General features: G+C 39.0%; 1 protein-coding gene across 2 annotated transcripts in view; it reads right to left on the bottom strand.

Annotated features, from left to right (window-relative positions):
- Positions 1-762: 762 nt before the first annotated feature.
- Positions 763-26,026, bottom strand: part of LOC133850768 (S phase cyclin A-associated protein in the endoplasmic reticulum) — a 34,436-nt gene continuing 9,172 nt past the window's right edge. For both annotated transcript variants that reach the window (XM_062286952.1, XM_062286953.1), the window contains exons 8-12: positions 5,694-5,839; positions 5,462-5,554; positions 4,447-4,538; positions 1,098-1,424; positions 763-1,036 (exon numbers count right to left, since the gene is read on the bottom strand). In XM_062286952.1, the coding sequence (XP_062142936.1) occupies positions 875-1,036; positions 1,098-1,424; positions 4,447-4,538; positions 5,462-5,554; positions 5,694-5,839 (820 nt within the window). In that variant the 3' untranslated portion in view covers positions 763-874. The remainder of the gene's footprint in view (positions 1,037-1,097; positions 1,425-4,446; positions 4,539-5,461; positions 5,555-5,693; positions 5,840-26,026) is intronic.

Raw genomic sequence — 26,026 nt, 5'->3', positions numbered from 1 at the left:
TATAGATTTATGAAGCAGCAAACACAAGTTTAATTCTTATTTTGGGCTATAAACTTTGAAATATAATTAAGTTTGAAAGCTATAAGAAACAATTACCTTATCCAAACCAAAAATATCATATATCACATAGACAGTTTACTAGTTTTGCATACATATTTCAATTTGGATTCTTGCCACTGAATCCAATGCAAATGAAAGCTACATTTCATTTCAGACCTGCAGCTTCTGTTTGTTTCAGCGATTTGACATCTTTCCCAATGAATAATGCACAAATTTGATTAATTTTCTCTCATAATTCTTTATTTTGTATGTTATTAATAGAAATTGATTGGACAGAAGTCTTTAAAAAAAATAAAGAACTACATTAGCTTGCCTTACATAAATTATTAGCTGGTACAAAAAGGAAAATACGATATGAGAAAATACTTCATTACGTGAAATAAGTTAAGCCAAAAATGATAAAGCAAAAGTTTAGAGTATTTTGCGTGATTAAATAGAGATACTTGAATGAATGTGTTAATACTTTGCCACAACAAAACAAATATACATTATGATGATAATTGTGATAAAACTATGCGAGTTGATTTGTTGTTGTTGAATGTGATTTGTGAGCGTGTTGAGATTTGTTGTTTGATATATATGAGGCGTTAATTCTAGCATAAGAAATATATATACTATGACCGAATATATAAGTATCTGGGTTGGTTGTTGATTATAAATTATTTGTAAAAATATTATAAATCATTTTTCATTCAGCATTCCTAAGCAAATTTCACTTGCGAATGTTTCGAGTTTTGTTTGTTTTTTGATTTTCTTTGAAAATAATATCACTTTTGTGTAGGGAGAGCGAGATAGAGTCACACACTGGGAGAAATCAGGCCTTGTTCTGTGGCTGTTGCTGTTGATTATTGCCATTATTGTTCTTATTGCCATTATTCTTGTTGTTGCTGCTGCTGTTGCCACTGTTGTTGTTGTGCATCATTTGAATTAAACGATTGCGTTTCGCAGCATCCGATTTGCTGTATTCATCAAGGAACTGAAAGAGATCAGACAGATTGTGTTTTGAGTAGCTTAAAAGTACTTCAATGTGTACTCACCCCTAGATCAAAGTCGCGTGATATGACCTGCCTGGCTGGGGCATTGTTGTAGCATATGGTGACCAGAAATGGATAAATCACTGGGTGGAATTCGGTTGGAAGCTTGGCCAGACTCTTAAAGATCACCGCAAACTGTTCCGATATGAGCAGATCCTGATGCCGACGATTGTTGATGCTAAAGAATGCGATCGATGCTATCAAATCGATCAACATTGTCGATCGCTCGCCACTCTTTGCATCGTTGGTTTGACCAACGCTATAATTCAATAATATGGTCATCACATCCAACAGTTTGAGCGACAACGGACCCTCAACGGATAGCACCTCCTGTGGGACAAATATGGTAGATATATAGAGAAAGGGTATAGCGTCATTTAATTGGCAACACTTGAAGCGTAGAGAAAACCGAAACAACTAAACAAAACACAGAAACAAACAAAAACAAAAAAAAATAGAGAGAAAATTGTGGAATCACTGTGCAAATGTTTTAATTAAGTCAAAGCAAATATCAAAGAGTGGCACTTGTTTAGAGCAGGAAGTGAAGTGCTCAATTGTTTGTTGTGCGTGTGTACATGGAATGTGTGTGTGTGTGTGGGGTATACATTTATTTGCATAGCGGAACGGCGCAGGACGAACTGCGACGGACAATGAGCTCTCGCTTCTAATTTGTTTGCATTGGCAGCCGTGCGGCAACCGACGAAGGCCAAAACAGAAAAAAACAGAAAGCCCAAAATAAATAAAAGAGTTACAAAGACTGCACGATACCCTAGAAAATAATGATGGGAAGTTAATAAAAATTATTATAAAAGAAAAACAAAATGTATAGACTTTAGTTCGCTTAACAGCGGCAGCTGGGATCTAAGAAATGGAAAGAAATCTAAATTAATCGATGCTATTTGTTGTACATATAGTATAAATTAAATACATTCTCAATCAAAAATGTTCTTGATCGAAATATCTCAAAAATAAATATGCAGGTCGAATGAATGAAGCATCAGCTATGTAATTTTCTATGCTATTTTTTTGGTTTTGGTATCGATATATGATTTTTAAGTGAAAATAGTGATAAAAGAAGTGGTCGCTAAGCGAGATTTGGCAGAATAGAGGAAACTCTCAAATGTCAACATTTCCATAACTGTAAAATCATGAAAATATGAAATTATTATAAAATGAACATGCTGCCAAACGAAACAGCCGTTAAGCGAGATATAACAGTACATACTAAACGTATACTTTAAATAGTACTAACAAATTTCTTAAATTAAAAAAAAAAAAAACAATAAAATATGAATTTAGATTTTTGCTAACATATGCATCAGTATAAAGAAACATAATTTGATAGTGTCGATTATATTACTACTGACAATTATGCTACACAACCATCATTGCTAACACAGACTTTAACTTTATGGTAATCTTACGCACTTTTAAGTTTGACTACAAAGTAATTAAGTTACCCTTTTTTTATTTCGACACGAGTACGAGTTGCATTGCATCTAAAGCTACCCTCGTTGCAGTGCCATAGCAGTTGTAAATCTAAATCCACACGAAAAAATAAAAACAGAAAACGACAAAAAAAAAACCAAAACTGAAACTGGCAACTTGTACGAGCATTGAGTAAATATTTAGCCAAACAATTGACGTGCCTGGCTGGTTGGCAGGCAGGCAGGCAGGCAGGCAGCGGGAGGCGGCATTAGACAGGAGCCAAAAGCAGGAGCAGGAGCAGCAGCAGTAGGCAGAGGCAGGATATGAGAGAGGATTTGTGCATGGCTCAGAGAACAAGCGATGCGATGCGATGCTCGCGATGCCGCGGCATCCTTCAAAAAACAATCAGTCTGCCAACAGAACGCGCTCCGCTGTGCATTTGAGTGTGTGTGCGTGAATGTATGTGTGTGTGTGTTTGGGTGTGCTGCCGAATGATGTGCCTTGTGCTTGGGTTAAACTTGAAAATTTCATTTTACAAAGTCAATATTTGCGAGGCAGCAGCAGCAACAGCAACCAGCATCATCACCACCACTTGAAAATTGAGTTGCTCACTGCGGTGGGTGTGCGTGTGTGTGTGTGTGTGCGTGTGTATCTTTCACTGATTAAAACCAAATCAAATTATTTGCCAGCCATAGTTATACATATTTTTTCGACAGCAGCAGCTGAGGCGTTTTGCTTTGGGCTGGCTTTATCTATTTTTGTGGTAATTTAAAACAAATAAACTGTTTGGCTGGCTGGCAAGTTTTTGCTTAACTTTCGGTCTAATCCATGAAATGGCTCTGTGCCTCGGCAAAGTTTGCGCAACAAATTAGTTTGTCAAGTGCGTTGCGGGGCATGCCAAGAGTAAAAGAGAAGCGAAGGGAGGCGAAAGAGAATGAATTGTGAGTTGAGACAGGGACGAAGCGAAGTTGCGTAGACGACTTGAAGCTGGGGCACAAATATTGACACAACGCAGCAGGAAATGAAATGTAGACAAGGCAATCAGTTAGGCAATCATACAACCAACCAAGCAGTCAGTCTCTCACTCACTCAGTCAGTCAGTCAGTCAATCAAACCATCATTCACTACTTTGCTATGCCGTTTCATCTTGCAACCTGCGCACTGCATATTTCAAATGCCACAGAGGAAGCCAGGGGAATGCGCGTGTGTTCTTGCGACATGCCCCCAAAACTAAAGTGTCAAAATATTTGCGCAACACTCTCCACACCCCCACCCCACCCTTTCGCCACTCTCCTTCCTAAACCACATTGGCAACTGCTCAAGCGATCCGCCAAGTTAACCAAATGTCAGCAACGCCGCCATTGCGGTTCAATGGCGCTGATGTTGTTTGTCATTTGGCGTTGCCTGTTTTGTGCAAATGTCACCCCCACAAATCACCACGCCCCCGCCCCCAGTCCTCTCAACTAGCTTTCACCTGATGACATCTGACAGGCAGTCAGAATATTTGCCAATATGCAAATTTAGCCATCACTTCACTCTCCACACTTCAACTCTGTATTCGATGCCAAATCCGCAAAACGGCGACAACTTTTCGCCTAAACATTTCAAACTGAATTCGAACTTTTTCCTATATAGTCTATATAGTCGAAAGTCGGGTTGGTGGTGGTTGGCTTTTTCTTTCAATTTTCTCATGCGATTTCACGTGCGACAAACTTCACAAGTGCAGAGCAAAGAAAACGCAACAAAAACAACAGAAGAACGCAACAAATAAAACGACAAAAACGAGCGACCTAATGAAATTTTCAACGGCTGACTTTGTGATTTGTTTAAGCGTTTGCCCACTTCACGTGACAGGGGAGTAAAGTTAGCAAGAAAGTAGAAGTGGACGGGGCAGGAGGTAGAATAGCTTAGCTTGACAACTCACCTGAAAAGTGTTCACATCCACCGAAGCCAGCGACACGTAAAGATTAAAAGTCGATGCCGCCAATGCGGTCGTGCGCGACGGAATGCATTCACCTGCAATGAAAGATGAAAGATGAAAGAACAAGATGAGTTAGAAGCTGAGGAAAATGCAGCACGGTAAAGTAGTAGACGAGGTGGCAGCAACCGCTAAACGGATATTGAAGCTGGTATTGAGTATGCACTGTGCACTATGTGCCACAAAAAAGAAAATAGGCGAGTTTACTCGACTACAAAAGCACCCTGTAACTAATAATAAACTGGGCAAATTAATTCTTAATGCAAGAAATTTCAATTATTTTATTGCTTCCGATAATAGAGAGTCAAAACTAACAACTTTTTGAATACATTTTTATTTTTTATTTAAGTATATAAAATATATATATATATATATGTTATATATAAAAGAGAGATATTAGAGATATCGTCTAGGTCTTTAGTTTATAACAAATATATGCACTCTTAAGCATAAGTTCAGAAATAATGTGGTTTGAAAAGGTTGAAACTTCGACAAAATTCTCCACAACATCTCTGACAAAATATACCTAAAGAGATTTCTTTTACCTCAGTCTAATTTGAAATTACGTTCTGATGAGAAATAAATTCTATCTACGTCGAGTTTCTAGTTATGCATTATTTCTAAAATTCCCCTTTCTATTGAGACAAATTCCTCCTCTATCACAAAATGTTTGCCACTACCAGACACTTTCTTTTTTAAATGTTAGCAATACAGGGTATGCATTCAATACTGATAAACAAAGAGTAGCATAAAGTTTACAACAGCAAGAGTAAAAAAAAAGAGCTCAAAGATTAATTTCCGCCCGGGAGTAAAACGCACGTAGCCTGCGCAGAGAAACTGCAATTAGCACCTCGAGAAAAGTCAAAGCAGATGTCCGGCTACTGTTTGGTCGGCAACGATACTGATTTCAAATTGTGATTCGGTTTAGTATCACATTCAATGGATGTAAATGTTAACTTACCAATGGGCACCACACAGCCAGCGAGCATTGAGACGGTGCCAAAGAGCTCTGTCGATTTGGCAGTACTCAGCAAACGTGTGGGATCAGCAGGACCTGTAGGCAAACGAACGAACGAACGAACAAACGAAAAAAAAGAGAGGAAGCATCAATTAGAAGTCCTGTTTACCCAAAGCAAAGGTGCGACTTTTTTTTTATGTATGTGTTTTAGCCGCCTTGTGACTTTGTGACTCACCTGGCGGACAGGCATCAATGAAGCGAGTGAGGAAACCCAACGTGGTCAGCAGACTCAACATGACGCTTTGGTTCTGCTCAATGGACTCGCGCACTTTCGTGCAACGACGCGATAGCATGCCAATCAATCCTGTGATCACCGCATAGCTGCAAAGAGTGAGAAAAGGATGTTAATTAGCAGGATATAAATTATAGGGAGTTATTTTCCAATTCTTAAAGGAAAAGTAGAAAACTACATATGGATAAAGTATTTAAATAGACTTCCAAAAATTGTCCAAGCTGGGATGCAAAATGGGATTGAATGTAGAAACTAGTTTTGTTAAAATACAATTTTATATATTAGACTTTCATAGAAGATATTTCACTTTATACACATAAAGTTTTAGTATTAGATTATAGAGATAAAATAATATTTCTTGTTTATCCAAAAATTATTCTTCAATTTGGTTGCGCTTAAAAATTACACAAATAATAATAGTAGATAATCAATGAATGGCAATCAGAAATTATGAAAAAAGAAACACATTTTTTCTCTAAAATTTGTGAATTTGAATTTGAATTGTGGCACACTTATCGACGAGAAGTGGAAACAATTGCAGAGGGATTTTCAATGCTAATACTAATATTGGTGTTCGTATTCGTAGATCTTTCATATGGTAATCAGAGTCACGCGTTTGGCATTAAACGTGCTCAAAATGCAAAAAGCGATTAGCTGGCATTCGCATAAAATGTTGCTAAATGTTTGTAAGCAAATACCGCACAGAACGACATTGAAAACAGTGAAGAACTGACGTCTGTCTGTGACATGGCATGCATTGAAGAGCTCACACAAAAAAGAGGGATGGATGGAGAGGATAATTCTCACATTATTTTTGCTTTTGATGCTGCTGTTGTTGTTGGTGTTGTTGTGCAAATATTTCACTCGCATGTTGTGCTTACGTTCAATTAGAGCTTTGTTGATTACAAACACTAAAAATATCAAAATCAAACACAGAAACGAGACGACGAATCGAAAGGAGCATTAACACTGAGAGAGTCTGAGTCTAGAGTCTGGTCGAGTGGCTTTTGCAATTCGTGATTTATCATAATAAATGGGTAACACAGAATAAACAAATCATCATCAATTACAACAAACCGAGACACAATTGTGTAAAGAGAGCAATCGTTGATTTGCAATCGCCACTCACTCACTCATCATATCAAATGAATGGCATACAAATTTATACTATTTAAGTGCAGAATTCATCAAGCAATCGACCCAGAGTATCCTGCTGTGGCGTACGCGTCGTATGAGTGATTGATACGCCATGACAATGTTCGAAAAACGAACGAAAATAATAATGAAGCCAAAAACGTTGCCAAAGCAAACAAATATGGCCGACAACAACAACAACAACAACAAAGAGAGCTATAAGTTCAGCAAAGGATATATAGCATTTGACCCCTTTTGACACAGACTTTGGGGCCGCTCTACTTCAAGTTGCTGCAACGTGAGAGTGTGGAGTGTGTGTGCGCATGTGGAGCTCAAATAAAAGCGTCCATTACTCAAACTCACACACACAAACTGTGCGTCGTCCACTTGGACATCGTAGAGGCAAACAAAAGGCGCCCGCTGCCCCCTCTGCTTGTTGCCTGCTATGTGCTTTGGATGCGACTTCCAAAACTCGAATCTGAAGCTGCGATTGCGTTGCGTTGCGTTGCGATTGGGCTCAACTTCGGGGAGGAAGGGGAATGAACTCCTCTAGCGTTGTCAACTGTAAACATACTTGAGCTTCCTGTTTTGCTATTTGTGCTTGCAACGCTGGCCGCACACTTAACCAGACACACACACACACACACACAGACACTCTAGCTTACACTCGCACACACTCGAGAGCATCGTCACCCACATGATGTTTGCTTTGGGGTCCACCCGCCTCCGTCCGCCGCTTGGTCAGTCAACGTTCCATCCGAAAAAGTACTCGGCAAACTCATCAGCACCACAAAAATATCCTTAATAATTTTCTTAAACCAACAAGCACAAAGCTGTGTGAAGGATGCTTTTACCCAGTCAACAGCAGCTTTCCCTCCTATTCCTGTTCCACTCCTCCGTTTACAGCCCTTGGCCTGTCATCGTTTGTCATGTGTCCTCGCCATCGTCCTCGTGGTCGGCGTGGACATCGCTTGTGCAAAGTATTTAGTTCGCATCGCCGGGGCGCATCAATCCAAACACAAAATGGCCAACGACGACGTCGACGACGACGAGTATCGGATGTGGCTGAGGTTTCCTTTAACCCCTGCCGTCGCCCTCCATCTCTAACACATCCTTGCTCTATTCCCTTTTGCCTTGGCCACATATTCCGTACATTGCCCGGCTCCCATACCGGCCAGCCACACATAATCGTCACTGCCCGTAAAATAAACAGCAACAGCAACACTAGTGGCAGCAACAGCAACAGCAGCGGCGACATCAACGATGGCGTCAAAATAAAAATAAAATACGAGTGCAAAACTTAACCAGCAACAGAACGAATATTACATACACTAGCAGTGATAATCATAAAAAAAATAAATAATCAAAGCATGAAGTATCAGTTTTTAAATGAAATAATTAAGGGAAGTATTAGTTTTTTAAGAAGTTATTAAAGAATGAACTACAAAAATCAAAGCACTAGTATTTTGATGGAACTTTATGAGTGATTTATTCAACATTAATAAATACTTATTAATCAAAATATAGTTTATATCAAAGGACATTCCACAAGTTCTCGAAGTTCTAATTCATTTAGAATTGCAGTTACATATTCTTACTTTTAATTACCTATTTTCATTTTTAACACATAATTTTATTTATAAAATATATTCTAATCTTTCATGATCTTTGATATAGATTTATAGAAGAGACACTTCCCATTCAAATCTTTATATCCAATAAAAGTAATTTTGCATTCCAACCAAAGTATTTCCACATTAGAATTACTTTCTTCAACTAAAAGCGAATGGAATCATAATGGCAGCTAGAGTATATAATAAAATACCCAGACCCAGGGCACAGGACATGAGCATTTCGGCCGGGTGTGAAAAGGCATTTGGTGTGCAAAGCTTGAAATAAAATAAAAATAGTGCCGCAAAAGGACGACGTGCAACAGCAACAACAGCAACAACAAAAACAACAACAACAGCAGTGGCAGCTACTGCTGTAACAACAACAACGAAATTAACAACCTTGTTAGTTGTGAAAACACGTTCGCTAAATACGCGACAGTCGACGGGCGTTGCCAACAACCCCGCCAGGACCATCAAGGATCTCAAGTGTTGTGCCAGCACGCGTGTGTGTGTGTGTGAATGTGTGTTGCAGACAGGCGCAAATATTTTAACAAGTGTCAAATGCACACGCTACTTAACTAAGTTGTTGCTCTCTATTTTATTTCACTCCATTTTTTTACAGTATTTATTTTTTTATATTTCAGCTGGATTTCTTCACAACGCTAACAAAAAAAAAATGAGAAGAAAACTCAATTGATTAATAAACAAAACAGCGACACTTGCAATGATTTCACCACCCCGTCTCAATCGAGAGAGAGAGAGAGAGACAACCCCCCGTTGACCATGTAATTTGGCCATTTGTGTGCATTGATTTCGGCACTTAAGGCGCATAATCATCATCAACGGAAGCTGCAGCATCATCTACAAGCGTCGTGGCAGCAACAACGACATCAGCGGATTTGTGTTCAACAACAAGCAACACGGATCGCTGCACAACACACAATGAAAAGCGACAGCAGCAGCGGGGCTGAAGCAGGCGCAGGATGTGTTGTCAGTTGTAGGCCAGTTGCATGCCCCGCAGGTCCAATGGCATGCAACCAATGATGCCGCTGCCGCTGCCGATGTCGAGCCGGCTTCAGAGCGCATAAGCAGGATTAAAATCAAAACAGATTTGCGTTGACAATGACAACGGGCAGCAGCAGCAACACAAAAGCAGTGCGAACGATGAAGAGAATGCGAGAGAAGGAGGCAAAAAGGACATGTTAATGTGCGAGGTTAAACAGGCAGCAAGCAGCAGGCAGCTTGCAGCTTGTAGCATGCAACAAAGGCGTCCAGTGGCAGGCCGAAACAAGTTGTTGATATGTGAAACGAAACACCTTGCCATCCACTGAAAGGATACAGACGTACACACACAAGGACTCGTCGGAAAATGTCATTTCAAGTTGATTACGAACAAACTTACACTGCAATATGGTGAGGAGGAGAATGAGCTTAAATCGTTTTCAAATGAGATGAGGACTCTGTTTGCGAGATTTCCGGCCTTTAGCCCCGGGGCCGCTTAACAAGAACCCGGTGCAAGTGGAAGCCTTGCAACATATGTCACGACATCTAAGCAAAACGATGAAGCAGACGATGAAGGAATGGGCAAAAATCCAATTGACAATTGAAACAGAAAATAATTTTGTAGATACTATACTTAAATCATGAAAATATTGTCAATTTTACAAACATACAATTGCCAATGCTTAAAGATAAGTTACTCAAATTGTATTTGTATGAAATGATCCTTACAACTATCTGCAAGAAAAACGCAAGAGAATCCACACAATTTATAGATTATATTATAATAACACGAATTTCCAAGCAAAAATCCAATTATGAAAGCCACACCTCTATAGTCCTTAAGTATTACCAAATAACTTTAATTTTTGTAATAAAAGCAAAAATCACAAAAAGCCATTCAAAGAGTTACAAAACATTGTGAAATAAAGTTCGAATAAAAAAGTGAATTCTCCTTGAGTTATCCTGCCCCAACCAATAGTGTTAGTACTTGCGGTCATGCCAATAAGTTTCCGTTGAATATGCACCAGGATATGGCCGAGATATATTCTTTTTTCGAATAAGGATATTAGTTTTCTTTAGTCATAACTCGCCTAGGTCCTTATGGATATCGATATGAAATGCATTGTTGTAATCATGGCAACCAGGACTATCGATTGGCGCTCAAAAATTTCCAGTATCATCGCAAAAATAAATCCGAAATTTTTTCAAGGGGGTAGGTATAGAAAAAATGTCAAAATTTCATAAAATCCGCTTTATCTCGGCCATTTGAAGGACGATCGGGATGTCCTTTGGCAGAAGGGCAGGTCTTGTCAATACAAACCGTTTGACATTTTCAAAAGGACGAATATCCTTCAAGGAACCGAGTTACAAGGACTTTTTCGTATACAAAAAATAGCTTATATCTCGGTTATATCCTGTCCGATCCTTGCGAGTCCTGTGTCAAATGAAAGGTATTTTTAAGGCCTATCACCCTGCCAAAGGACATTCCAATCGTCCTTGTAGTAGTCGAGTTATCCTGCAAATTGCAATTTTGGCCAGTTTTCTTCGGCCTCCGAACGAAAAAATTACAAGTGCTGGATTCTTAGATGACACCATGATTTTTTAATGCCGATCGATAGAGTTGGTCCTTGTGACCCTAGCAATACGTGTCCTTTGCACATTCGGTACAATATGGCTGAGATAAGGCATATTTTCGAAAGAGGTCATTCGTTTGTATGACATTACTCCGCCAAATCGGCAAGGATATCGCAAGGACGATATCTATTAGCTAGCTTGCAATGTATTATATTATTACCAACAAGTTTCAAGATAACATATATTTATCAACCAAATATTTGAGGCTACTATTTTATTTTTTAAATGTATTGATATCCTTAAAAAGAGCATCAATATATCACAATACTACATTTATATTATATCTAAACTACTTTTTATTTAATTGAATATTTCATTCATAGCCTTAAAAAATCATTCGATCGGCAAAGTCAACAAGGGCTCAGTGCAAAGGTGGCAGCTGTAAGCTGTAAGCTGCAAAGCAACCCAAATGCCACAAAACTAGAATAGGAAATCAAAATAGAAATAGATTCAGAGCGTGGATGCTTCTGATGCGGTGCGCCTAAAACAACATGCAACAAAATTGTAACAAAAGCAAAAAAGGTGTTAAATGAAAACTAAACCAGGCAACGACAGGCAGCACAAGGAGCAGGAAGGGAGGGAGGGAAGGGTATACGTGGTGGAGTTTATTAAAATGCAATTGTGAAATTGTTGTTGCTGGTTGTCAACACTTGATTAAGAGCAGCCGCACCGAAGCGAGTCGCAGCGACAGTTGACAATCGGCACAGTGGCAAGCGGCAAGAGGCATGCGGCATGTGGCACATTGCCGTGAGGGTTGACAGAAGCAGAGGCAGAGGCAGTCACGTCGGCGCAATGACAGCAGACCCTCTCCTGGTTTAAGGGGAATCTGTAGCTGGCGTTGTCGCGTTCCGCTTGGGTGTCATGTCAAAACAATGCAACTTGAGCCGCATTTTTAGGGTTACGGATGCCCCGAGGAGAGTCGAGTCGAGTCGAGTTGAGTCGAATCTAGTCGGCAGACGGCAGTCGAGTCAGTCTCTCGCTGCTCTGATTGCCCACAAGTGGCTGCAGTCGCTGTGGCAGCAAACAACCCTCTGGGCAAATGCAATTTGAATAAGGCCCATGAAAATATCGTAATTGAAAGTGAAAGGCAAAACCCAATGCCAATGATGATGATGATGATGTGGCTGTACATGATGATTATGATTATGATGATGATGTTGCCTCGCTCGCTGGCTGGCTGTCTGCACACCTGGTGACTCTGGGCACAAATGGTAGCCGAGTCCTGACTGCCAAATGCTGTTTACATGGCAGTAAGCAAAACTTTTGCCCATGTTTATGCATTAGACGTGTCAAATATTTTTTGTTACTGCAGTCGCCTGGTATTTTTGTCTGCCCTTTAGGGCCATTAAGTTTCCATACCCCACAAATGGGGCAGCAGCCACCGCAGCAACGAAAACGACGCTCAGCTACTGCAAAATTTTCAATTACCACATGAAAGTCGACAAAAAAGGGTCAGTTGAGCTAGAAGAGAATTTAAATATTAAATTTGAACAAGAGAAAGAAAGGATATTAACGAGAGATGCAGAAGAAAAGATAAAAATAAAAATAATATTTTAAGAAATAGTTTGAGAAAAGAAAAATTCGCTAAATTACGTATTATTAATATATTTATATGAAACTTTTGAAAGTGATCAACCAATTTCCCACATTAATCTCCCAACGTAAACAGGGTATTACATAGCCGCAATGTTAGCAGCTTTAACTGATTGTTTCTCTGCCAACTCGACCCACTTTTAATGGGTAAACGGCAACGGCAACGGCAATCCAGAATGTTAGCATGTGCAGTTAAGTAACGGTAACATCAAGTATAAACATTATCAGAGCCCCGCGTCATCACAACTCGGAACACAACCCAGCGTCGTCGTTATCATTAACAGCGCGACAACAACGACAACGCGCAACATCATCATTTTATCATCATAATTATTGGGTTTATTAGTGCGTGTAACGAGAGTGAGACAGTGATATAAAATACCAGAGGGAGTCAGGAATAAGGTCACGTATTCGGTAAATCCGTTGGACAGAACCAAAAGCCATCCACACACTCGGACAGAAAAAAAAAAAAGAGAAATGACACCCACAATAAATTTAAGCACAGAGTCACAATGCGACTAAGACAATTCGTCATGTCATAAGGCTCAGTCGAGTTAAGATCTCAATTCTAGCTAATGGAGTTGCCAACGCACAACTGCAAAAACAACAACAACAACAACAACAACGACAAGCAGAAGAATAAACGCCTTCTTATGAATTTCAATTGGCCCACAAAATGTCCTCGGCACGAAAAAGGGGAACTAAGTGAATCTGTGGTCCTCACTGCAATTGGCAACGGGTGTTTGAATTCATTGATACCAAGGAAAATATATAAAGAGAGGGTGTATAGCACATAGCACTTGTGATGAAATAAAGGAGACATACGCTAAAGCTGCTATGAAATAGTAGAAGAAAGAAAAATATAGAGATTGGACAATAAATAATACAAAAATATTGTAAGCAACTAAATAATGTGAGAAACTAAATATTTGTTTAAATGCCCCACACTTTTACCTCTATTGACTTCAATTTTAGTATATTAAAAATACCGTTATCGCAAAGGAGACATACGCTAAAGCTTCTATGAAATAGTAGAAGAAAGAAGTATATAGATTGGACAATAAATTATACAAAAATATTGTAAGCAACTAAATAAAGTGAGAAACTAAATATTTGTTTAAATGCCCCACACTTTTACCTCTATTGACTTCTATTTTAGTATATTAAAAATACCGTTATCGCACATTATTTCTTTATGATACCGAAATTCTCGTATATTTCTGTGAGTATTAAATTTATACTTTATGAAAATACAAAACTCTGTGCATAAATTTGCATCTTTAAATGAAAATTTAGATCAAATCAGTATAAATCACTTTCTCCATATTATACAAATAAGATCCTCAAACAACCTTTACAGGGTATATCTCAGTCGAACACTTCAGTTAGTACTCAACATGCGTAAATCTGGCTTGTTGTGTGTGTGTTTGCATTACTAATATGAAACGCCCACCACAACAACAACAACAGCAACAACAACAAGAGGAGTAAGAAGGACGTACGTGCGTCTCCCTAATTCACAGCAAGACGCTCGTCCTGCAATGGGTGCATTGCAGGCGAGACGGGCGGTCCTTGGGCATCCTGGGGCGCTAATAACCCACTTACTTATAGTTATCCCTTTGTCCGACTGCTCTTGCTGCTACCGAAGCTATGACAGGCCATCAATTACGAGTATTATACGATTATTCCTTATATAAATGCGCCGAGGGAGGGCGATTTATACAGCGAGTGGAGGGTGAAGCAACAATTGCAATCAAATTGACCACAGCGCAAAATTTTGAAAAATAAAAATGCAGCCAAAGGATCAAAGCATTTCAAGACCATAGCAAAAGTTTTTTAATTGATTTGGTTTTTTAAGTAAAACATAAAAATTGGACATGGGTTTCGCCAGCTGTCAGTCAAGAGATTTCCCAATTCGTGTTGTAAAATTCGAATTAAATAAAATAAATGTTGCACAAATCAACGTGAGAAGCGTAACAAGAGCGTTGGGAACGAGGAAAACTGGAAAAAGGGCAAGGAAAAGCGCAATCAAAACCAGAAACAGAAATAAAAATAAATACAAAATACAGCTGGGAGAGCAGACGCACCTTGATAAGAGCCAAAAGTGATGCTGATGCTGAAGCTAGGGAGAAGGGAAGAGAGTAGAGGGGGTTGAGAGGGAACGGTGCCAAAGATAAGAGCAACAATATAATTAATTTCGGGTTTTCGCCGTGTCAATTGATGAATGCAAATGCATTTTTACATGCGAATCAAGCAAATTCGGTTAGCGTTCATAATGATTCACAGAGCGTGTAGAGTTGGTTGGAAAGCGAAGGGAGGGAGGAAGGGGAGAAGAAGTCAGCAGCAGCAGCAGCAGCAGCGCGGTGGAGCAAAAGAGACAGAGACAGGCGCCACACAGCAGCCACAGCGAATGACCGCAAACCGCAGGCAGCGAAAGCGACAGCAGCAGATGGAAGAGAGCGAACGATAGAGAGAGACAGATAGATGGAAGCCACGCTAGCGAAACCGCAACGAAAGGATTGCGTGTGTGTGTGAGTGTGTAGTTGTGTGTGTGCGTGGTTGTGTTGGCCTTTTGGGCGCATCATAAATAATGCGGCCAGGTGACACGAGTCCCCAGCGCTTATCAAGCGAAGCGCCATGAATTTAAGCAAAAAGAATGCGAATAAATAAGCAACAAACAACGGCGATGCTTAAAAAGCCAACAATAATGGAGTTGAGCAATAAATGGATAACGATGCATCCAGAACGTTGGCTATATACCAAATACTCTCCACTCGCTGAGTAAGAATCTGAATAGGTTTCCACTATTTTATGACTTTGGCAGAAGCTACTTAATGCCAGATAACTCTCTTAAGTATATTCTTATACTGCCCCTTCGATTATTTTCTTTTTGCCTTAATTTATTTTGTTCTATACAAATTCATCTTTTATTAACCTTTGCAAAATTTTATGTTTATATATCTTTAGAAAATTCATTTACAACTTAAAATAAATAAAAGAAATAAATGTTTTATTTATTTTTTTCAGATTTTGTCAAGTTTCATTTTGTTAATTGTTTTAATTTAAGAAAATAGCTTTCCTATTTCATTTATACTTCATTTTATATGATATAATATGTTTTCATCTTGGTAAATTGTTTCAGATATTCATTTCAATTGTAATTGCATCTTTAAGCAAATTTCCACTCGAATGAATTTCTTTTGAAAATATTTAGAAACAAAATAAATGAAAATGACTTTAAAATTGTAATACTTGCTATGCATGGTAAGAAGATTATTTACATTTAAATTCAGCAAATTATTTATATCAAAACAATTATTTTGCAGTCCATACACTTATAGGAATTATTATATTAACTGTGAAGATTAACTTTACATTAAGATTACGCGAAAATGGACAACTATATGCATGAATAATAATCCCGTAAAGTGAAAAACTAAAGCTCCCCGTTTCGGTCAATATGACTTAATAACGCATCAAATTCTGATTACTTTATAATTTATTGAAATGTCAACCCCATCCAAGCACACACACACACACAAACACAACCCCTTTGACTTAGCATGGAGATTAGGGGTTAAGCCCCTAAATACGCATATGCTGAAGAGTTGATATATTAATGAAGGGTTATTTATATGACAATTATTTGTTATTGACTTATTGCTGAACGCCACGCCCCCTCCCCTCCCTTGCTCGCCCTGTAACGCTGAAGCGAAATGCAAATAAATTTGCGACAGTTGCCTCTCAATTGCGACCCCTCACTTAATATTTTAAAGCGCTGCGCCTCATTAAACGCTACAGAAATGAACGTAAAAAAAAAGGAAATCTGTAAAAAGACATTGGCAGGAACAGGGGGAGGAGAAGGCCAAGGACATGACTGTGGTGGCCATTACCACGCCCATTAATGCAAATTAAACGCAATGCGGACATATGCCTAAAAACTGCGCAATGAATGAGTGAATGAACGAATGAATGACTGCTTCTCTTCGGCATGCGGATGTCACAGCGCATTATCATTCATAAATCAAAACATGGAAATTGCTGAGGCACATGCACATGACTCTCTTTCGTTCGCTTCAGTTTCGTCTAGAGGGGTTGACTGGTTTTTCAATTTTCCGCCCTTACCCTCAACACACACACAGTCTAATAAACATGTACAACGAATAACAAAAAATTTATGAATAAATTAAGACATTTGCCGTAAATGAGCAATGCTTCGCTTTCTGTTTGTGTTGCCAGCTATTAAATTCGCATTAAAGTGTGGATAACAGGGGAAGAAACGCTAAGGGGATAGGGGATGGAGGGCAAGGGAGAACGAACTTCTAGTCAAGTAGCTGCTAAAAATCGCATTGCTCATTTTCAAGCGAAATCCGTGCGCGAAAAAAATGCAAATGAAATGTGAGCTCAGCATGTTGAGCTGTCACACATGCGATCATCATCATCTCATCATAATACTATATGCGGTAGGCCGAAAAAACTAAAACAAGTAAACAAAATAAAATAAAAATTAAAAGAAAATAAAAAATACGGATGTGGCAATCACACACATACACACACACAACAGACAACACACAACAAATCGCTGTCGAGCGCTTTTCAATGAAAATTCATCAGCATCAGCAGCGTCTCAGACTCGACATCAACATGTCATCGACGACGACGACGACGACGTCAGTCTAGAACCAGCGTAAAAAGAGTTCCAGGGAGATCTTAATATTTTTCTCTTTTTTTTGGGGTTCAACTAAAGTCTGGACGCTTGTTTTCTTAGTAAGAAACGCCACCCAAAGCGTTTTCCATTTGCCTCAAGGAAAAACTGAACGGGGTAAACGTTTTTACCACATATATTTTGACAGACAGTTGGCAGCAGAGATGTCGGGAGAAGTAAAGGGAACAGAAGAGGAGAGGAGAGGAGGAGGAGGGGCTGCAGTGCGTCTTCAATTACCGAGCAGCAGCAGCAAGCAGCGTTGAAAATAAAATTTCAGCAGCGGATTTTGCCATATGGGAAATGTCACTTGGCTAAAGCAAAAGTACGGCCAAGTTGCAGACAAAGGAGGGGAAGAAGCAGCAAGCAGCAAGCAGCAGACGTCGAAAGGAGACACAGCTGTACAGGCGCAGAGAGGAAGAGAGGTGGGAGGGATGCGAGGTGGTGTAGGTGGGGGCGACAAAACGGAGTTCTGCCTACCGCACGACAACAGCGAGAAATCAACGTCACCAAATGGACAACACACGTGGGGCCGCAATAATGCTGATGATAATAATGAAGTTGTTGTTGCCGCTGCCGGTTCTGCTGCTCCTGCTGCTGCTGCTGATGATGACGATGATGATGATGATGATGTTGTTGATGAGGATGACGGCAATGGGGGCCGTTAAAAAGCCAGCGCCAAATAGCTGCGAAAAGTAAAGCCGCTCGTAAAACTCAAACGAGGCGAGGCAGCAAAAACATGGCGCCAAATAACCGCAAACATAACGGCAACCACAACAACAACAACAACAACAGCTCAGGATCACCACATCGTTGGCGACGTTTGCCGCCATTTTGTAAAAGAAAAGTGCATATAATAATATAAAGCAACAACAACTACAACAACAGTAGCAACCAGAACCATAGCTACACATAAGGAATCATGGCGAAAACAGCATTAAAACAGGTCGGAAAAAAAGATAGAGCAAGACGAACAATCAAATATACTACAATTGAGCAACAAAGAACTGTTAATATAATATATATATAAGAACAAGAAAATATATTGTTGCTAAATATTATAGATAAATTACTATTTGAAAATAGTGTTAACTGGAATCTGAGAAAAAGTTTTCCCAGGTGAGTAGAACTCTTATATATTCTGTTTTCTGTTGCGGAATATTTTAATGAGAATTATTATAAATAGCAAAAAAGATTTTTTAGTAAATAAGATAGCTTATAGATTCTATAGAGAATACCATATTTTAATAAAAATTAATATAGTATGTACATTAATAACTTAAATCTAATTATGAATCAAACAATATAATTTTTTTTTTTAAAGAATTACTATTTTAAGATATTTAAGTTAAAATCCTTTTTTAAAACTGAATGTTTTAATATAATTAGTAGCACATTTTAAGTTCTCTACCTTGCTGCCGTAAAGCACACAACTAGGTTGACATACCCTTTCAAAAGAAAGAGCACAAATAGACGTGCTAGCTGGGGAGGGCAGTAAGGGAGCTAGAAATGATGGTTTGAGCTCTGAAATGGGCGCCTGTGATTTGGCTTTTGTGAAAAGTGGAAAGTGGCGAATATGTCGCCGAGCATCGTAAAAAATTATGCCCAACGTAAGGCTGGCTCAATCTGCAAAGCAACTGCTGGGGACAGAAGAGAAAAAGTAGCAGCATGGAGAGGGGAGGAGAGGAACATTTCAGAGTCATACGAGTATGACTCTATAAAAGAGAATGGGGAAATGGTAGCGAACTCAATGCTATGGTCAAATGGCGTTCTTATGGCACTTTAGTGGCAAAATCAAATTAGAATTTATGTTAAGTTGGCAATCATAAATGGCGCCCAACGTGCGGAGGGATAGCATTCGATGGCCATAACCATTGATGGAGGCAAAAGATTATGGACTGGAACTTACGAGACCTCTAAGACGAAATACAATGCAAAGATTTTTAGTTTTTGTCATAAATTTTAACAGCATTTTTTTTTTTGTGGGCGAAGACGAACACCCTACACATCCACATTTTTAGGCGCATTGGATTAGTGGCTTGTAATGTGCGCCATCTGTCGGCCACTTGAGGGCATTACTCACGCCACATTTGGCGCATTCAAGTGCTTAGCGTGTTAATTTGCACCAGCAGAACAGGGGTTGACTGCATAGAGCATAGCAAGGAGTGAAGAGACGGGGTTGCTAAGGCCGCCCTTGGGCGAATACTGAAGATAACCACTGTGCTAAGCCCTCACAATTGCCGTTTGATTGACTGATGCGCTCGCTCGCTGGTCGCGCACTAAAACTCTTCATAGATAATGCGCTTGTTTGGAAATGCTGACAAAGAACAACAGGGCGAAGAATCAATGACTACGAGATACCCTAGACTGCTATCTATTTCATTTTTAATAACTATTTATAATAATGTAACCTTTAATTAGGATTGTATTACAGATCTTAATTTTTATAGTCTAAAAGTTGTGTTCCCTGAAACAAGCGGACAGACGGACGGATAACTAGCTAAGAATTATTAATTAAGATTGCATTATAGATCTTAACCTTAATAGTCGGAATGCTCTGTTCCCTGAAACAAGCGGACCGACGGGCAGACTAGCTAAAACTGATTAAAAGCTTAGAATTATAAATTAGGACTGTGTTATGAATCTTAACTTTAATAATCTGAATGATCTGAGCATTGAAACAAGCGGACAGACGGCTGGACGGAAGGACTTTAGCCTAACCGGTCTCTACATTCAAAGTACAGCACAGACGGGCAGACCGACTGATACAAAACAAGGAATAAAATAGTCTATCAGCGCACGTCTGCTCTATGAATACAGGGTACAATAATAGCACAGCATAGACTGCTGTTGAGGGTGCAACAAGAAGAGCAACGACTCATCCTCATCCTCATCCTCAGCTGAGTGCCTGACGAGCATTAAATTAACTGTAACTGGCACTGAGGCACTGCACTTTACACATTTTACATATGTCACCTAAGATCTGGCTGGCCTACTTGGTGGGTGGTTGGTTTGGTTCGCTGGTTGGTTTGGTTAATATTCCCTCGAGTGGTAAAAATAAAAAGAAGAAAAAAAAAATAAAGATGAGTGAACAACAACAGGCAACAAGCCAAAATCAAAGCGCATGCACTCAAAAGATCTCAAACTCCGCACGGACTCTACGTAATTCAATAGCCCAAAAGCCGACTTCCATTCCTCTCCCTTCCCCGCTACACCTCGGCCCGTTCGTTACCTTTGACATGCGGCGCTGGACAGGCACTCATCAAACTTTTGACATGCAACTGAACATTCCAGGGGAAGGGGAGGAGGAGGAGAAAAGCAGGCGGCACTATCATCACTGATAGACAAGGGCAACCGGAGGAGGAGGAGGAGGAGGGGTTCAAGAGAGCATTCGAGAATGCTGCTGCGCCTTTTTGCATGCAAAATGTCAGCGCATATGTCAGACTTTTGCATATAACCCCTTTTCCTTCCCCTTCCCCATTCAGTTCAACCTTGCACACTTCCATCGAGGGGTGATTGTTGCATTTCCAGCGGGAAATAAACATCACATCATATTTAAATATCCGCACATATTGCGGCCATAAAGCAAACAATTTCAATGATGTTATAATAATCTAATCAAATGTTTCCTAAGGGTGCTTTCAATTTGATATACATCATATCACAATTATTTCAGTTTGATTGCCTATGAACCTATATTATTTTTAAGAACTCGATTTGATTCAACTACCTAATATAAGTAGTAGTAAGTAGTATATGTAGAAATGTTCTTTAGTCATTTAATTTTCTATTCTATACTTCATGATTAGTATTGAAATTTAAAAAATGTTTAAAAAGTAAAATGTATTTATGGCTTCTGCTGTATTCTCTATATTCCTACTATACAAAAGAATAATATAAAATGATAATAATATAAAATTACATGAAATTTATTCTTTTAAATTATATTAAAAGCACTCCTCAGACGATTAAATAAAAATTCTACTTTTGTCCCCCTAACAACTAAATTAGAGAATAATACTTTTGAATAATCGCATCGACAACTTCAACGATCTTTAACAACTCTTCTTCTATTTGATCATTTGATCGTAAAAGTTGCTCAGTAGACTCTCGCATTTTGAGGGCTCCATTTTTTGCTTTTGTATTTTGCCAACTTTTTGGCTGTTTTTGCTGACCTACGTCCATATATGTCCAAATGCATTTTGATGCAAATCTGAAGCTAACTTCTTTGAGCTCTCTCCCTCTCTCTGGCCCTTACTCTCTATCTATTTCTCGTGTAGTGTTCTATCGCATTCTCTGTGTTGGGCTGTGATGTCTCTGTAACTGTAATTGATGCTGACTTTTTGACAGTTTGAATGTCGAAAATGAACAGATGAAGCGTACTCGGGGAGGAATGCACTGCAATTGAGAGTTGAGGGTGTACACAGGAGAAGAGGGAATAGGGAAGGGTGCTGCCCTTACTGCTGTTGTTAACTGTCGGCTACTGTTACAAAGATGACAACTCTGATTAGTTTTGTGACAGTTTCGTGATTTGAATTCAATTATAACATGCAGATTCTGCAGGAGTTGCAATTTAACCAAGGAGATTTCATTACGAATAGACCCACGAAATGAAATACGAACAAAAGCTGAGCGTAACAGACTGCAGTAATATGAGCATTGCATGGACAAAAGCTGACTGCTACAAGAGGGTAACTTAGGCTTGCCTGCTGTGACCGAAGGCAGGATCAATAAACACGCCGTTAAGAGTCAATATTTTGATTTAGAACGACGTCGCGGCATCAGCGGCAGGGAAAACAAAAGGACGAAAAATAAATACACATCGCGCACTAAGCAAATAGAAAACTTTCTCGCTGCCGTCAAGCGCTGCCGAGGACAATAGCGATTGGGGGACGGGGGGCAGTGGATTGAGAGGAAGGGTGGGAGGAGGGGTATCAGCCTAAGAAGTGTTCAATGCCTGCGCCCATTGTCAAAAAGAATCAACAAAAAAATGAAATCGGATATTAAATGCACAACAAACAGCAGCAACAACAATTCTAGCAACAACAGCAAGCAAAAACGAACAAAGGCGAACGCTTGAAATGAATACGACAGGACGAGACACTGCAGCAGGAGCAGCAGTAGCAACAGCAGCAGAAGGGCAATGATTACACTGAACAAAATCTGTAAAGACAACCCCAAAGGTTAATCGAATTTATCGCAGAATTTGCATTAAAAAGATTACACTTAAATATCAAATTTAAAATATTATTAGAAAAATGCACAAGGAAAAAATATCTTAAAAAAAACACATATACGAATGCTATAGGAAATAGAATAAAATGTTTGCCACATTAAAACTAAATACAAAATCAATAAATCATAAGCTTCAAACAAGAAATGAACCGAAGTTTTTTCTTGTACATATTTTATTATGAAATAAAAGTGGGTTTGCAAACTCAAAAATAATCAAATTAAAGCTCAAAATTTGATTTAAAATCAAGAATTGAAACAAATTGTGAAATAACTACAAAATTAAATAGAAATGAATAAAACTTGCCGAGTTTGAAGCAAAAATTCTTTCAATATGATCTTTAGATTCACATTACACATTACAAAATAAATCATTAGCTAAAACACTTCTCTAAAAGCAATATAGATGCAAGTTAACTGATCAACAATGAAAATTAATAACAAAAAACGGAATAAAATTTGCAGAGTTTGGAGCAAACATTCGTTCAATATGATATTTAGATTCACATTACGCATTACAAAATAAAACATCAGCTAAAAAACTTGTAGAAAAACAATATAGATGCAAGTTATGTGATAAACATAGTGAAAAATATTTGTAGTATACACTCAAATTTTTCAGTGTAACAGTTGCGGTAGTGAGGTATCGTTGGTGGCATGGGCAGGAACAGGGACAGCGTCAGGGAGCGGCCGTATGTCTGTGTGTGTGTGTGTGTGTGTGTGTGTGTGTGTGTGTGTGTGTGTGGTGGCAACTAAATAGTTGCACTAATATGTCCATGACGTTGGCAAATGGTAAAATAAAACCCACAGCACGTGTGTGAGCGAGAATGTGTGTGGAGAGAGCGTCGTTTTGGAGTCTGAGTTTCTGGGTTCAAATGGGGTCTGAGCTGCTGCTGCTGTTGCTGTTGATGTTGCTGCTAGGAGCCGCTTGTAATTGAGGCAAAGTTAAGGACAGGACGAAACTGTAAAGTGCATGAGAAGTTGCCAATGAGAACGAGCCGAGGAGAGGGAGATGGGGTCCCAACTGGCAGGCAGAGGCAGGCGCAACTCCAAATGGCCATTCGATATGGTTACTTAAAGGGTAATTAAATTAACTGCACAACAGCAGGAGAGAGACGGTCACAGGAGTCGACTCAGCGTGTTGTCCTCTCGTTGATAAAAGGACACGCGGCGCAAAAGTTGAAGCACAAGCTGTAGCTGAAACTGAATCAGCAACAGAAACAGACACTGAATCACAGAGTTCGCTTCTCACTTCAACTCTTCTGATTACCACTTTTCGCTGTATGCATATTTCATTATGACAGCAAGCAGTGAACAAGAGGAAGGGGGAGGGGGTTGATTGTCCTTCAGGGGGTTGCTATGGGCGGAGGATGTGGCTGCTGCTGCTGCTGCTGTTGCTGCCGTTATGCGGATGCGGATGCGGATGCTACTCGTCTATTTATGAAAGGGGGGAAGAGGAAACTCTGCTGTTTCGTGTGCGCCTTATCGCGTGTCAAATCATCGTTATGATTGCCTTTACCTACTTTCGCTCTCCTCTGCTCTAATTTTTGAGCATTTGTTTAGCTAGACAACGCCTTGAAATTGATGATCAGACGATGATTAAAATGTATTTGCTTTTTTAAGCTAGTTGCGGGAGTTGGGAGCGAAAACTGAACGAGGGGTTGATCTGCCTAATGATTATGTTGATTAATTATGAATCAATTACATTGTAATATTGTAATAAAAAAGGTAGAACACACGCTGCTGGAAAGTGTATTTGAGAAATCAAATTTGATACGGTTCAAGGATAAATAATTGTCAGAATTGGGGGCGGGAAAGCTTTGATGAGGGCACCAAGAAGTTAAGCCAGGTTAAAACAGAGTACGAATGAGAATACTTCGTCATACATTTAAAAGGTTCAAATTGAGTAGAAATACAATGTGTATTTTAAGCAATAAATCAAGAATTCTTCAATGTCAAAGAAGGCACTCAAGGATTCTTGAATTTGTTGATATACGAAATTCCTATAACCAAATATATTTTATATCAACATTTTTAAAAGAAAAATAGATTTTAGTTCTCAACAAAAATATGTATTAATTCGCCCATTTGCAGTTTTTTTATTATGCCAAATGAAAACCTTTTTCATATTTATAAAATATGAATTTCCAAACATCAACTTCAAGCTGTCAACAAATATTTCAGAATATTTCAGTTCAATGCAGTTGAATAAATTTGTCAAAAATATAAAATGTTATAAAAATAAATATTTCTATTTCGTATATTGAATTTAAAACTCGACTGCATTTAGTGAAAAATACATTCATTGAATCCAATTCAATTAAATTTAGAAAATGGATGCTCGTCATATTTTTGCTAAATTCGTTTGACATGAAAATAGAATACGCAAAAACCTGGTTAGAATATGTGAAAAGCTGGAAAAATACCAGAGCAAAGAACACCAACAACAACAACAACAATCTGGCAAAAAGGACGAAGAAATGTGGCCAAAATATCAAAACCAGTAGGTGGAAGATTAGCATGCTGATGACGCAGCTAAATCCCAGAGTGGGCGACTGGGTCACACACACACGCACACACACACCCACACACACACACACATACACATAAAGAGAAACCAAATTATTTTTATGCATTAATTATTAAAGTTTAAGCAAAGTCAAAGTAAATTGAAGCAGCAAAAAATTGAAAAGAAAACTTTGCACAAATTGAAATCAAATTTGAGTTACATTTCTACAACCGAAAAGGGACATTCGCTGCTTGCCCCCCTCCAACTCCTCCTTCACTCCTTTCTTTGGCAATTAAAAGTAAACAAAAATTAAATTATGCAGCTGGAAAAAAAGCAAGTAAAGAAAGAAAAACTGCACGTAGATTGGCTGGCTAGAGGAGCAGTTGTTGGTCTCCCAAATGCTTCAATTGAATTACGAAGCAACCAGAAGAAAATCGTGAAAATAGATAAAGTGGGAGGAGGTACTGAGGGCGGAGGGCGGAGGGTTGGCTTCCCATTCAAGTGCGGCGAATTGAATTTCTCTTTGCTTTTTTGTACACTTTTTTCGCCAAAATGGAGCAACGTATTGTGTTGAGCGCAAAGAGGGGGGGAGAGGAGGAAATTATAGTCAAAGAAATTTGATTTTGCAGTAAATGGTAAGCAGATAGAAGAAGCAGTAGCAGAAGAGAATAGAAAACACAACGCTTTGTAATTGAATTGAGCGCCGAAAAGCGCGCTACACTAAAAAGTGAAAAAAAATAGAAGGCGAGCAACAAGAACAACAACAACGCACAACTACAATAGCAACGCACTCGCCAGAGAGCTGAAGAGGGAGAGAGAGAGAGAGAAAACACAATGGCGGCGGTTGCTAATAAAA

This window comes from Drosophila sulfurigaster, chromosome 2L (assembly GCF_023558435.1).
Source record: "Drosophila sulfurigaster albostrigata strain 15112-1811.04 chromosome 2L, ASM2355843v2, whole genome shotgun sequence".
Lineage (NCBI taxonomy): Eukaryota > Metazoa > Arthropoda > Insecta > Diptera > Drosophilidae > Drosophila > Drosophila sulfurigaster.
Note: the sequence above shows the minus strand (reverse complement) of the source record. Positions and strands in the feature narration are given on the sequence as shown.